Below are 15,512 nucleotides of genomic sequence, written 5' to 3' on the forward strand. Positions count from 1 at the left end.
GGGACTCCACGACCCAGGGCAGTGGTAGCCGCTGTGGCCCGAGTAGAATGTGCCCTCAGCCCAACAGGAGGCTCCTTCCTCGCCAAAGAGTAGCAAATCTTAATGCACAAGACGACCCATCGAGAGATGGTTCGTTTGTGCACCGGCCGACCCTTCTTAGCGTCCATGTAACCAACAAAGAGTTGGTCATCCATTCGGATAGAATGAGAGCGCACGTTTTGGGTCCAGACGGTGGAGCCTCTCTTCCTCTTTGGAGGGATGTGGAGACGGAAAGAAGGTGGGCAAGGTGATGGACTGCCCGATGTGGAAGGCTGTGACTACCTTGGGCAGGATGAGGGTCGTGTCGGCAACACAACTTTGTCCGGATAGACAAAGGAAAGGAGGTCTAGAAGAAAGGGCCTGGAGCTCACTCACTCTCCTGGCAGAGGTGATGGCAACCAGGAATGCAGTCTTAAGGGTAAGAAGACGAACAGGACATTTATGAAGTGGCTCGAAGGGAGCGCACATCAGATAAGTCAGAACAAGGTTCAAGTCCCACTGAGGCATCACGAAAGGAACAGGAGGGAACATGAGTGATGCCCTTCAAGAACCTATTTACAACTGGGGACTTGAACAAAGAGGGCTGATCAGGTAGCCTTAAGAAGCTGAAATGGCAGAGAGGTAGCCCTTGATAGTGCCCAGAGCAGAGCCCTGCTGGGCAAGAGAAAGAAAAAAGAGGAGAACCTCAGAAAGAGGGGCAGAGAGTGGATCCACAGCCGGTGCTGTGCACCATGCCACAAATGTTTCACCTGCAGGCCTAAACCGATTTTGTGGAGGGACGCCTGTCTGCCAGAATAACATCACAGACTTCACTGTCGCCGCTCAATCTCCACACATGGAGGTGGAGGCTGGACAGGTTCGGGTGGAGGACCGTCCCCTGCTGCTGCGACAGAAGGTCCTCCTGAAGAGGCAGACGAATCGGGGGATCGAAGGACATGCTGAGTAGCCCGGGATACCAGTATCTGCGTGCCCAGTCCGGAGCCACAAGGATGACTTGGGCCCGGTCGCGCCTGATCTTCTTCAGCACTCTGAGCAGAAGTGGTATAGGCGGAAAGGTGTACAACAGACTGCAACTCCACTCGCGATGAAAAGCGTAGCCGAGCGAGTGCCGCCTTAGAAATTCTAGCGCGCAGAACTGATGACATTGAGAGTTCTCTTCTGTGGCAAATAGATCTAACCAAGGCTCTCCCCACTGCTGAAAGAGACCATGCGCCACGTCAGAGTTCAGACGCCATTCATGATCCATCATGCACCGACGGCTGAGTTCGTCCGCCCTGGCGTTCAGGGAACCTGCCAGGTGTCACGCCCTGATGTTCCAGCCACTGCCAGAGGCGCAGAGCCTCCAGGCATAGGATCCACGACCCCACCCCGCCCTGTTTGTTGGAGTACCACATGGCGGTGGTGTTGTCCGTGAACACCTGCACTACACTCCCCCAGACAGAGGGGAGGAATGCCTTCAGTGCAAGCCGGATCACCTGCAGCTCCAGAAGGTGGATATGGAGCTGGGACTCCGCCGGAGACCAGAGTCCTCTTATCTCCGCCTCTCCCATGTGCCCTCCGAGATCAAGACGTGGTCGACAAGTTGCCCTGATGCTGGGCCCACTGAAACTTCAGGTCCCACTGCAGAGCCCGCATCTGCCACCGGGCGTGATGCACCAGAAGGATGCAGGAGGCCATCAGCCCCAGAAGTCGCAGCGTCAACCTGACCGAAACTCGGGATAACAGCTGAAAGATCGGAATCAGAGCCTGAATATCCCAAACCCGCTGTTCGGGAGGATAAACCCAAAACTGCGCAGAGTCTAGAACCACTCCAATGAAGAGGAGCTTCTGGGAGGGATACAGGTGCGACTTCGGCACATTGATGGAGAAATCCCTAACCTGCGCAGATGAGCTGCGACCACCGCCATCACTTTCGTGAACACCCATGGGGCGCTGGTTAGGCCGAAGGGGAGCACGGTAAACTGAAAGTGCTCGTGGCCTACCGTGAACCGCAGGTAACGCCGGTTGGCCGGCAGGACGGGGATGTGGAAATACGTGCCCTGCAAGTCCAACGCTACCATCCAGTCTCCGGAGTCCAGGGCAGCCAAGACCTGAGCCAGAGCCAGCATCTTCAACTTCTCCTTCCGGAGGAAGCCGTTGACGTTCCTTAGGTCCAAGATAGGTAGTCCCATGTTGCCCTTCTTGGGTACCAGAAAGTAGTGGGAATAGCAACCACACCTTACTTCTGGCCCAGGAACGCACCCGATGGCCCCCTTGGCCAAGAGGGCCGACACTTCCTCTTGCAGAAGTTGCAAGTGATCTCCCGACACGCGGTGGTACTGAGGTGGCATGGCTGGAGGGGTCGCCTCGGAGGGGAGGGAGTAGCCCCTTCGGATGATTTGCAGCACACACCTGTCCGAAGTGATGGTACGCCAGTGAAGGAGGTGATGGCGATCTCTGCCCCCCACCGGCGTTAAATGGGCCTGAAAAGCTCGGACTAGGAGGGCTTTGAGGTGAATGATGCGGGAGTAGATGTGGACTGGCCGCGTCGTTGTCCCCTGGCACCGCCACGGCGGTTACCACGCCCACCGCTGCGCTGGATGTTGGACTGCGGCCCGTGGCTGGTAGGACGTGAAGGGTGGCCCCTTTCTTGGCCACGAAAGGAGCGAAAAGCAGACTGCTGCTGACACTGTCCCGAGAGGTCCAAGGACTTGGCCGTAGCCCTTGAGTCCTTGAAACGTTCAAGCGCATGATCTGCTTTACCACCAAAGAGGTGGCTGCCATCAAAAGGCATGTCCATGAGGGTGTTCTGGACATCGGCCGAGAAGTTGGCGGACCTCAGCCAGGCGTGGCAGCGAACCGCCACTGTCACCGTCATTGACATCGCCCTGCCCAGCGAGTCCGTGGTATCCAGTCCACACCGTATAGAGTACCGAGCTGCGTCTAGTCTCTTCACGAGGGCTTGAGCGAGTTTTCCCCGGGCCCCCTCGGAAACACTCTGGCCGCAACCGTATCCCACAGAGAGTGGGTATAACGGCCCAAGAGGCAAGCGGTATTGACTGACCGCAGTCTGCAGCTAAGTGACAAGAACAGCTTCTTACCAAACTGTTCATACCTCTTGGATTCCCAATCAGGGGGAGCAGTCGGGAATGCGAATTGGGAAGTAGAGGCCTGGATAACCAGACTCTCTGGGTAGGGTGGGTGGACAGGAAGCTAGAGTCGCCCGGAGCTGGGCGGAAGCGCCGTTCCCATCTACAGGGGGGCCTGTAGCGGGCCTGAACCAGGTGCCTAACAGGACGTCCATGAGAACCTCATTAAACGGCAGTAAAGGCTCCGGAGCGCCAGTCTGCGGTTTAAGGACCTCAGTGAGGATGTTAGACCTCACAGTAGCGACTGGGAGCGTAAGGGCCAAGGCCTTGGCTGCCGGCGTCAGCACCACACCATAAACAGCCCCCTCCTCCGTAGCCACGGTAGGAGGGGAGACAAAGCTAGTGTCAGGGGAGGTATCAAGACCACTGGCCTCCCCTAACTCCTCTGTCCAGTCCTGGAAGGACAGACACTCACGTGTCAGAGGGTCTTCAGACCCCTCCCAATCCTTTTCGTCCTCTATCTCCTGAAATTCAGGGTCAAAGGTTGGAGCCATCAAGGTTCTTCTGGATTTTGTTTCAAGGCAACATTTATATGGATACTAGATCCAAGAGTTAAGGATCATGATCGCTTTCAAATCTTTGTTGCACTTTCATACCAACAAGGTGCCATGCTTCGATGTTGATTGCCATATAAACAATGACAATTTGCAATGTCCAGATCTAAATGTGAATTTGGGGATATTGTCTGGAGTTCGGCCATTCAAAGGACGTGTGCCTCCCTCAAGAAGCATTTCAAAGATACATTCACCTTTCCTTGCAGTGCTCTCTCAAAAGTGAAGAAATGTTCCATTCGCGGTCTTCATTCTTTGAGGCATCAAGCATTTAGGGGTGCATTTTGGAATTTAAATCACCAAATACAAATAATGGTTATTTTTAACCGTACAATACTCTTTATGTATACTTTTTAATGGCAGCTTCATTGGCTCTGCCAACCTTTTTGTAAGGAGCTGTTCTTTGAATAGCAGTACACCAGGTTTAACCTGGGCCCCCTCGCCTATAAACATTCAATGTCTTATGTGGCCACACCATATTTCTTGGCTCAACGTTTTTTATGTCCTAACTGGTTTTGGTATGAATCACTTCAGCATTAACAATACATGAGGTTCTAACCCAAATGTTCAAACCTCCTATGGGTCTGCCTTATTTTGTTTATTAGCAGGTGAAGTACAAGTTACTTACCTTCGATAACAATGTACCTGGTAGAGACGATTCTAGCCGCAGATTCCTTAACGTAGAATTATCCCAGGCTTGAGACTGGACCCGGAAAACCATTCTGCCACACCATCGCTGCGCGCTGGGGAGTGGGCACCACGTGACTCCGCCCTGACATAGTCTGCATTCGTGACATCAGCGAGGATACAAAAGTCCCAACCCCAGCACGCCTACGTCAGTTTTCTTCGGAGAACTTTTCCGCGCCACAACGCGGAGCCATCACAAACAAAACTGTGAGAATACTGAAACAGTGTGTGAAAAGTACGAGTTACTTACCTTCGGTAAAGATGTATCTGGTAGAGACGATTCTAGCCACAGATTCCTTAACGTAAAATTATCCCCAGGCGTGAAACTGAATCCGGAAAATATTCTGCCACAGCATCCCTGCGAGACGGGGGCGGCACCACGTGACTCCGCTCTGACGTTGTCCGCGTTCGTGGCGTCAGCGAGGATACATAAGTCCCACACCGGCGCGCCTATCTCAGTTTTCGTCTGAGAACTTTTCCGCGCCACAACGCAGAGCCATCACAAACAAAACTGTGAGAATACAGTGTGCGAAAACCCCGCTGTACAGAAGGGAAAGAAATGAAAGGCGAGGAACAGTACCATCCTGAATAGTGCCAGGCACAAAGGCACCAAGTCTACAACCAACATAACAGCCTCCCTGGAGGCAGAAAGTATGGGAAAAAGGGCACAGCAGACGAAGATGTCTGCCACCACCACCCGGAGCCAAGAAGGGGTCCAAGGCTAGAATGGAAGAGCAATGACAAGTCATCTCCCAACACCACCAGCAAGGGGGATCCCCTAAAAAGAACCAAGGGTCGAGACCCATCCAGGGGACCTCAACCCAGAGGACTGTAAGCGGCAGAAGTGCAAGCAACACAAGGAAGCAGGGTACAAACAAACCGTCTCATTAGCATGAGATAGAATGCCTACAAAGGAAACTGGTGTGGGCCGGTCGTCCCGGGATTGCCTTGGCCAAGCTTACACTGCCATGGTACGATGGCGGAATTGCGCTACCAGATATCCGACGGTATTACTGGGCCTCCCAACTGAGCCCAGGTAACCATGCGATGTACGGTCCGGCTGCTAACCCGGGCCTTTGCGATGGATAAATGGTTGCTTCCGGGCGGCGATTATAATAGGGCACTTAATTCGAAACGGTAGGACGTGGAATTAACCGGGCCTACTAAGGTCGCGGTTCGGGTCTGGTACAATGCTACCACTGCCACGGGTTGGTCGGATACCCTTACTCGGGCAACTCCACTCTATGCTTCCGAGAGGTTGGGTAATCTATGGACGACTAAGGCGTTCAACAAATGGGACCTTATCGGAATCAGTGCGGTGGGTGACCTTTTGCGGAAGGACAAGATTAAATCCTTTGAGGAGTTGCAACTAGAATTTAAGCTCGGCCCTCGCGAATACTTTCGATACCTGCAAGTTCGACACGCCCTTTCCTCTGTTATGGTGCCTGGGACGCCCGATCCAGACTCCTCGCCCCTGGAGGACAGAGTACTTGATGGGCACGTCCCAGACAGTACGATTTCACTTGTTGGACAGGCCACGTGAAGGGCTTGCTCCCTCCCCGCATGACAGGGCCCGAGCCCGGCCCTCCAGGTGTTACCAACAGCAGCCACCCGCTCCCCGTCTCATACGGGACTCCTGCCCCCGGACATCTCTGCATCATGGGGCCGAATCACTACCGGCCCCCTCGCCCGGCCTGGCCGCCATCTTGGACACTGCACCACGAGGCCGCGTGGCCTCAGATCGACCCTAACCCTGGGCCTGGCCAGGCCCCGACATCCCGGCACCACCATCCACCCAGGAGGTGAACGGACCACTTGGCAGGTCAATGGGAGAAAGAAGTGTCGATGGCTCTCCCCCGCCAGGTGCCGATCGCCCCCAGCTCCCCTAGGTGCTGGCTCCACCCCCCTGCTGGGTGTCTGGACTCCCTCATCCTGGACCTCCCGACCTCCAAGTGCGAGGGTCCGGACATCAAAGGGCGCCAGGCCTATAACTAGGGCAGCTCCAGAGCAGGAAGGCAGTTGTATCCTGGAGTCGAGAGACGCAGTGAAGAACTCATCCTTGACGGACTACTGGCGCTGCCGTAGCCCTGCCTTGCGAACTATTGCCTTGCCTGCTGGCGCTGCCGCAACCTTCTGAAGCCTTCATCCTCGTCGGGACCTGCTGGCGTGGCCGCGGACAGTTTGTAACTACCACCTTCACCGGGACCTGCTGGCTCCGCCGCGGACCGTCGCTATCATCGATCATCTCGGGACCTGCTGGCTCCGCCGCGGCCCGATCGTCCAGAACGCCGAGCTCGAGGATTGTGAGCTATCCATCTTATCATCGCACCTACCAGATTGGTAACAAGACTGTCCCGCTACCCCTTTCCCTAACCAAGAGACTAGAATCGAGGGGACCCCAGAGTCCAGACCTCCTTGTACCATTCCACCGTACTTAAAGATTGCTTATAAAGAACGTTGAATCTTATCTTTGTGTGGTGTACATCTTTGGGGGGGAAGTTACTCGTCTGTACGATCGCTGGAGACGGCTCTCCACGGAGACCTCTCCCCTTGTCCTCGGCCGACCCTCCCGGTCCGTCTAACATCACTCATATATAAAAAAATTGATAAACCACCGAGCGGACCTTCTTTTACAGCTTCGCATGTCTTGGACCGGCGATGGACTGGAGCTTGACGATGAGGACTGGCAGGCGGCGATATCCTCTCCAAAGGAGATGGCGATCTCGGCTCGTCGGAGATTGGTGCAACTAAAAATCTTACACCGAGTATACATGACGGGTCCTCGATTGTTGCGGATGGGGTTTGCTTCGGATGCTTTTTGTAAACGTGGCTGCGGTATGGTGGGTACATTCCTTCATATTATGTGGGAATGTCCTGCGGTAGCATCCTTCTGGACTCGTGTGCATGGTGTCATGTCTGAGGTAACTAGTGTCTCGCTTCTGCCTGAGGCACGGAGATGTCTGTTAAATGCATGGGAGCCCAACAACTGTAATGTGGCCCAAACGCGGTGGGCCACCTTGGGTAACATGATTGCTAAGCGTGACATTGCGCAATTGTGGGGGTCGGCGAAGCCACCGAGTCGGTCGACCTGGTCCAGGAACATGGATTGGTGCATGTTCCATGAAAAAACAGTATACATTGCCAGGGGCAGACCCAAGAAGTGGGGAAAGATATGGAGTCAGTGGAATCAATACCGTGGTGAGATTTGTACCCCTCCTTTTGAGTCTCCACCGGAGCTGTTACAGTCCCCTTAGCATGACGTTCCCTCTTGTCCAGAATTTGTTTATGTACTGTTGCCTACTACTTGTTCCCTCTTTCTTCCCCTCCTGGACATTCTTTTTGTTGATTATGTATAATTGCAGATACGGTACCCCTCTCCAGAAGGATTCACCAAGGTCGTTCCTTTTTTTGTTTAGCCCTTGCAGCAGTTTTCTTATGTTTGTTGGTTGGGGGGTTGTTTTTAAAAATGATAAAATCAAAACCTTAGTTCTCCTGTACACTTACGTATGGCTTGGCATGATTTGTTAATCGCCGCCGGGCCCTAGGGTTGTCGGCTGAAGGGCTGTGTACTTTTTCATCCTGCTTTGATTTGGAATCGTTGCCAGCCGACTCGAAGTGGCTGTATGATTGCTATTGTATTTTCATGTCTTTTTCAATAAAGGTTAAAAAAAAAAAATGTTAAAGTCTTGAGACTCAGTATTACAATACAGAAGATCGAGATACAGTCGGGTCTGCTAAAGGCCAAGTTATTAGATTATGCTGAAGAGGCGAGCGCAAGGTGAAATTCCTGGGTAAATATGCGGATGCCAGGAGATTTGGTGAAAGGGAGAGACCGGGTCACGCGTTGGCGAATAGGATTAGGCCACCCAGATCCATGACATACATTCATGAGGCCAAAGGGAAATATTGAATGCCTTCTCAGGTTTCTATTCCCACCTATACATGGCCACCCAGGGGAACTGCCCGGAGGGAATGGAGTCATTTATGGACTCGATTGGGCTAGTCTGGTTTAACAACAATCAGAGAGTACATGGATCTCCCGATAACCATTGACGATGTCGCTCAAGACATCAAAAGTCTACCCCTTGATAAAGCCCCTGGCCCAGACGCTTTACTACTGCCTTCTAAAAGGCATATGTGGAGGAACTGGCACCCAGGCTTCCGGCGGTTTATGAAGCGGCATTAGAGGAGGGGAAACTGCCTGCAACTATGAGAGAAGGCATGATTATCACATTGTTAAAGCCCGGTAAGCCAGCAGAAGTGATGGACTCCTACAGACCCCTCTTGTTGATAAATGTTGATGTTAAAATTCTGGCCAAATTAATAGCCAACAGGGTGCAGCCCATGTTACCCCTGATAGCGCTCCTTGATCAATCGGGGCTTATCCCGGGTCGATCGACATCACACAATCTACGCACAATATTATCCACCTTATACTATTTACACCCAAACGTACACGCCACGAAAGCCTTTGACACCCTTGAGTGGCCGTATTTGTTTGCCATATTGGCTCGAATGGGCTTTAGTCCGCTCCTTATCTGCAGGATTTGTCTGTTGTATACCGCTCCCAGTGCCCGGATAAGGTTAACCGGCTGATCTCAGAACCGTTTCCTATTTTGCGCAGTATAAGACAGGGATGCCCCCTCTCCCCGCTGCTCTTTGCGATTGCAATGGAGCCTTTAGCAGCTCGAATTCGACAACACCACACAGCACGAGGTATAGCATTCAGTTCCAGGAGCCTTTTGATCTCACTATATGCAGGCGGTGTGACCCTTTAACTCATTAACCCAGAAGAAAACCTAGACCCAGTATTACGTGAATTTATCCGATTTGGGAATCTAGCCGGTTTTTCCATTAATTGGTCAAAATCGGTTGTTTTTCCTCTGACAGACAAAACCCTGCAGGTCTCTTGTGAATATCCCCTGAAATGGGAGGCAGAGGAGGTTAAATATTTAGGCATATGGATAAGAAGGGACCTTCAAGAAATTTGGAACTTGAACTACGGGAGGGCCATAATGTGGCTGGAAGAGAAGATCAAGTTGTGGACATGGTTGCCCCTGTCACTTACTGGGAGGATTGCTCTGGCTAAAACGGTTATATTGCCCAAATTCTTGAATTTATTTGCCAACATCCCGATCCTACTCACATCGCACTTTTTTGCCACTTTAAAATCACAGCTCGTCACACTGGCATGGGCGGGCAGACAAGCAAGGGCCACTTGGGACATACTGACGTTACCTCTGAAACAGGGTGGGCTGGGCGCCCCAGACATGCACCTTTATGCGCTATGAACCCAAGCACAATTTTTACATTTCCGGGTTCACCCAACCCCATTCCAGCCCCACGTAGCGGTCGAACAAGATGCTGTTGCGCCAGTCCCACTGAAGGTGGCCATCTGCGTGAAAGCATGCTGCCCTAGGGTGGATGTAGACTCTGCTGAGACACTGCATTGGGCATGGGTGGAGTTGCGCAAAAGGGCGAGAGTTCTGCTGTAGTATGCCCCTTCGTTATCACTTGGTGCAAAACCCACTACTACCATGGATTGAGGGAGGAATTGGTAAACCCCTGGAGCAGAAGTTGCACCTTCATATATTTGCTGACCTGTTTCCTGACAACAAATTCATGCACCCCCGGTGGCTGATGAGGGACAGGCTGCGCCCTTCTCGGAGCGGTTTTTATATCACAGACTGAGGACGGCTTGCCGCGCGCTAAGCAGAGATTTCCCGTCAGCACCCCCGACTTTCCCCACGCTAGAAAATCTGGTGGGCTCCCCATCCCCCAGGAGGTTGGTAACTAGATTGTATAGGCAAATGCAAAACACGGCGCCAGTGGTCCAGCCTAAATCCCTACAACATTGGAATGACGACTTTCCTACTCCGCTAACTGAAGAACAATGGGACTTTTGCTGTGGGCAACTCACGGAACTCTATCCTAACTATAGATTACGTTTAATACACTTTAAGTATTTACACAGATTCTATAGGACACCGATTAGTCTCCACAGGATGAGACTCAGGGAGGGGGAAAGATGCTGGAGATGCGGATACTCCTCTGCATCTTTCATACACATAGCATGGTCCTGCCCTGTGCTCTAGGACTATTGGTCTGCGATCTTTACCTCGGTGAATCAGATTGTAGGGCGGTTGGACATCCCATCCCCTGAACTAAGTATATTGGGTTATGTCAAGGATACTCCACCCAAATCCAGGAAACTACATGCATTACTATTCCTCTTCGCTAAAAGACAGGTGGCAATGCACTGGGGCAGACGAAAAGCACCATCAGTAAAGGGCTGGCTTGCAGATGTCACTTATGGCCACACACAGTTAGAAACATTTTGGGAACTCATGCCAACAACTTCCAGACCTCGCGATATTTGGGAACCATTCATGCACTGGGTAAGGAGGCAACAGGATGAAGATGGGGCAGACAACGTGGCCAAAGTGTGAATGCTGGAATTGTGGGAATAGGTATATGATAACTGGGACTGTCGTAATAGGCTGCTACTACTGTAACCATGTTGGAAAACTGAGGAACGGGGGTGGAAACATTCAGAGCTACATGTCGTTGCAGACACCCCTCAGTGGTAGTTGGGTTACCGAAATTGTGTATAATTATACTGCTATGGTGAGCCCCTCGAACCCGAAAGACTGATTAAATGTGTGTACCTTTACTGTTGAGATGACATGACCGCATATAAAATACGTGTATTATCATATGGCACATGCTTGCACCAGGCCTCGTTATAGATGTGAAAACTAACTGGCTTGTGATGTTGTTAATATGTTTTGTATTTGGTTCAAAATGCCAATAAACAGAATTAAAAAAAAAGGAAGATCTTATATCTGGGAGAAAGTATTCTACAAAAGAGGCAACTAAAGTTATGTTCAGCAAGAAAGAGATAGTCAGAAGAGAAGAGTGCGACTCAAATTCTGGCTGAATGGCGTATCAGAAGCAGCAAAATAAACCCAAAATAGGCATGACCCCTAGCCAAAATTCACCATCAACCCCACCAGAAGCCTTCTATTTTGTGCTGCCCTAAAGGCCCACAAAATCCAAGAACAGCAGTAGAGCTGTTTCTGATCTCAAGGAAATATGCAGCTGAAACAAGAAAATTGTGAGATTCATTGAAACACAAACCAACAAGTAGGACTCCTCTCACTCATACCCTTGCCCTGTAAGTCTGCTTATGGAATAGTCAAATCTTAAACAATTTAATGACAAAACACCTGACAACTGGCTGCTATAAATTGGTCAGATCATGATGAATTTATCAGCAGGCTAACCCCCAGTTAAAGTGCGACATCCCTCCAGAGGAGTCTCCATACTTCTACACAAATTGTTGGAACTGGAAGCAAAAGTCCAAGAAGGGGGACTGTTGCATACATCTTCCTGCAGGCAACGACTAAAAACGAAAATCAGGGTAGGAAACCTGCTCCTTTGATAATTAGAAGCATTTACATAAATCAGCCTAAGAAAAAGTCAACCATAAGGTAAATCTGAAATATAATCAAAACCCTACAGCAAAAACAAGCTGCAGATACATGTTTCTTTTGTGACCTGCAGATCCTCCCACATGGCAACAAATAGAGTCCGCCAGGCAGATGATAGAAAGATAAACTTGACACTACCCTTAATTCACTAGGTCTTAGAATTATCAATGGAAGGTGCACTTCGGATCAGCCTTCATCTTGTATATACATAATTTTATATTTGGGTATTCATACAAAACTTCCCTCAGATAAGCAATTTTTAAGTCCAGCACAGCCTGACTAGTGACCACGCTAGGGCTAGGTTGCACGCTCTCTAGGGAAACCACCAGGCGCCCACAAATTCAAGCTTTAGGCAATGAAGTGGGAACCTGTGGGATGTGAAGAGTAAAATGGTCAACAACACTGTTGGACGGAAAAAAGGAGGAAAAAGGAGGCACTGAGAATTTCTAACAAAAGGAGCAAGGGAGCAGCCGCCCCTACCCCAGGACTGAGACGAGTTCTTGGAGAATCTCCTTAACCTATTCCCTAAGAAGGAGATTGCTTCAGGAAAGATACAAACAAGCAGTTGCTCCCTGGAAATGAGGGACCTTAAACGTAAAGTAAACAAGCTACTAAGAGCAGCACATAAGAATAGAAGTAACTTAGCTGGAATCAATAACATTCACAGCACAAGAAAGGCCTAGAGTCAAAAGCATGGGAAGGTGCTAGGCAAGAGGAAGAAGCATTATGGACGACCAACATGAATACGCAAAAATGTGCCAAAATAACCTAAAGGTTTACCTCTCAGTTTCCGTCCGCAAGAGGACAGAATATATTTTGAACCTCTACTGAAGAAGGACCTAGTACAGCTCATCTATAAAAAGAATAACTGGAACCCTTGCACAAAAAATAGAGCAATGTAAGGAAACAGTGGCTGAAAAAGAAAAGATCACACAAATATTGGCTTCATTTCGATCAGCAGGAGCCACAGGACCAAATGGTCTACCAACAAAAATAATTAAAGCAGCGCCAGCAGAATGGGCCACTCGGCTAAGTCCCTTTTTCACAAATTGCAATGCAACAAACTAAGTGTCAGACTGAGCCTCCTTGGTCGCATTTGTAGGGAGGACTTGACATATTCAGGATTTAAAAGGACCCACAATAACTTAGGAATCATAGTTTTTGCGACTGGGTTATTTACCAAAAAGAGGCACTTGCAAGTGGATAGATGTCACCAAACTAGGTATCTTCCTAGGTCACAAACCAATTTTACAAAACACAATACATGGCATCCTGATGTGAAGTCAATTGCATTCTGCAGTTAAGTATCTGCCTTGTTATATATCAACAGATGCTTGACTTCAACAAACATGGATTGATAGTCGTAGAAAAAAACAAAAAGGGGAATGCAAGCTTTTCAAAGTAAAGCTGGCGAGAGAACCTGTGCACTGTATGCATGGTCTGAAGTCAAGTCTTTAAACAGCACACCCAAAAAAGGGAGGTATTTTTTAATTCAATCAGAGTGGAAAATGTACTGTGATTCATCCAACCAAGAAGGTATGACATCAAAAACTGACTCAACGGCCAAAAGAGATTCAGTAAAATGTCCACAATATGTCCAGCAGGAGTGAAAACAATAAAAGACCTGCATAGGCATGAGAAAGGGACACAGTCCATGTGAGTAGAAGACACTTAATGGAGTTAAAATTACAAACCATTTCTGAATAACCTTTTCCTTTCATGCCTGTGGTATAAGCAATCACAGAAAGTTAGGAACAACAGTGGGCTAGAGCATTAAAGTACATCAAATTATCTTTGCATAATTCATGAACCACATTCAAGTCCTGGCACACCAATGCACACTGATGAAAACAATGTATTTAAAAACAATGAACAAACATGCTCTCATTTCATGTTTAATTTACTTTGTCAACAGTTACGAATAGAGTTGAAACGTTTAATAACCAATACACTTGAAAAATACCATCCATTTAAATCGGCTTGTAGCAACCTACCTGGAGCTTTGGACAGCTGATAAACATTCCAATGTTTACTGTTACACCTGAGGTGATTAACTGTGGAATAAAAACAATGGAATGCAAAAGATGGGTATCAATAAATTTTTACTTGAAATACTAATGTTGCAACAGTTTACTGCAATTACTTTTAATAGTAAGCAACCTCCTTGGTCTTCATGGACCTATTCCACTTGAGGTTGAACAGGGCAAAACATACATTCCTAAGATGGGAAATAGAAAGATGAAATCTATTAAGAGTAATGCATCATATATGATCTAAGGACATGAAAGATGCCACTCCTGCCCAGATCTGTACATGTTTAGATGAGGGCCTAACCTACATACAAACAAGTCTTTGTAAATTTGGATCCTCCTAGTGAAAGCATTCCTAGGCAAATATAAGTTGGGTTGACGTATGGTGCCTCCATCTAGTTCTCTGCTCAGGTCCAGTCCCAGTCTCTTTTGTGACCTATTGTCTTATCTAGTACATTTGGCAATACCATAAAACATAAGTAAAAACCATTTTTTGCTGATGTACAGCATGACCAAAATAAATAGAAATGAAACAAGCATTGAAAATGCAATAGGTCTTGCCTTTGATTAAGTTAAAGCCATTTGCTTTGCTAATGGTATTGTATAGCAAAGCAAATGGCTTTAACTTAATGAAAGGCGAGACCTATTGCATTTTTAATACTTGTTCTAATGAGATACTGAGCAGGATGAAGGAAATAAAAAAAATGTTGTGGAATTTCACAAAATCATATGAACATTTGATTAAATTTAATGTTGTGCTTTTGAAGGAAAATCTTGTTTGCTGGTATCTCGTGTGACTTTTTGTATTGAAGGTAAGGTGTCCACTTGCTTAAAAACACGTTGTGCCACATAGCATAATGGTAAAATTTGAGAAGTTTCAAGAATTTTGCAGGACATAAAATCTGGACATTACAATTTAACCACCCAGGTTTTATCCGAATCACACTTGCTGTCAACTGAAGCCACCATGCAGCAAGAGTTTTGATGAAGTACAGGCAGACAATCTGCGCAGAATGCCCACCTCCCAACATCTTTACCTTTTTCCAGCTATTATCAGGGCCATCTGTGGATGGTTCTGAAGGCCTTTTGTGTACCTCTTGGTTTTACCGGGCAATGCTCAGTTCCCAAGGTTTTGTTCTGACCTCCCAGTTCAGTTTCAAGGGTTTTGGTGGATGCAATGACTTCCATGGCCATATTATTATCTGTGATTTCCGAAGTGCTGCTGCAGATTCAAGGCGATTCAGTTGGCATGTTTCTTGTGTATTAGCCCTCAAAGCTCTAGGTGTGCTCATCTTTGGTCCATGGCTGCGTGCCCAGTTTGAAACCTGCATCTGATTCCCTCTCCATTATTTCAGGTGTCTTTCGGTTTGGAGATTTGATAGGGTCAGGCTCCAGAATATGGGTCTTCTTAGACACCTTTCCGAAGCTATTCAAAAATCTCAACGTATCTCCACTCTGAAGATTTTTTTTCCCCCTTCACTGGGGGACTTTAAAAAGAATTGCTTAATTTACATTCTTTATCTTGTGTGGAATGTGATTTCTCTCTGTTTTGCAATTCCAGTGGGAAGTGTTTGAGTTAAAAGC

General features: G+C 48.6%; 1 protein-coding gene across 1 annotated transcript in view; it reads right to left on the reverse strand.

The window, feature by feature from the left end:
* CENPN (centromere protein N) overlaps positions 1-15,512 on the reverse strand; it is a 334,623-nt gene that overhangs the window by 239,976 nt on the left and 79,135 nt on the right. The window contains exon 5 of the mRNA XM_086945091.1: positions 13,893-13,952. Coding sequence (XP_086801217.1) covers positions 13,893-13,952 — 60 coding nt within the window. The remainder of the gene's footprint in view (positions 1-13,892; positions 13,953-15,512) is intronic.

Source organism: Lissotriton vulgaris, chromosome 12 (genome assembly GCF_964263255.1).
Source record: "Lissotriton vulgaris chromosome 12, aLisVul1.2, whole genome shotgun sequence".
Classification (NCBI taxonomy): domain Eukaryota; kingdom Metazoa; phylum Chordata; class Amphibia; order Caudata; family Salamandridae; genus Lissotriton; species Lissotriton vulgaris.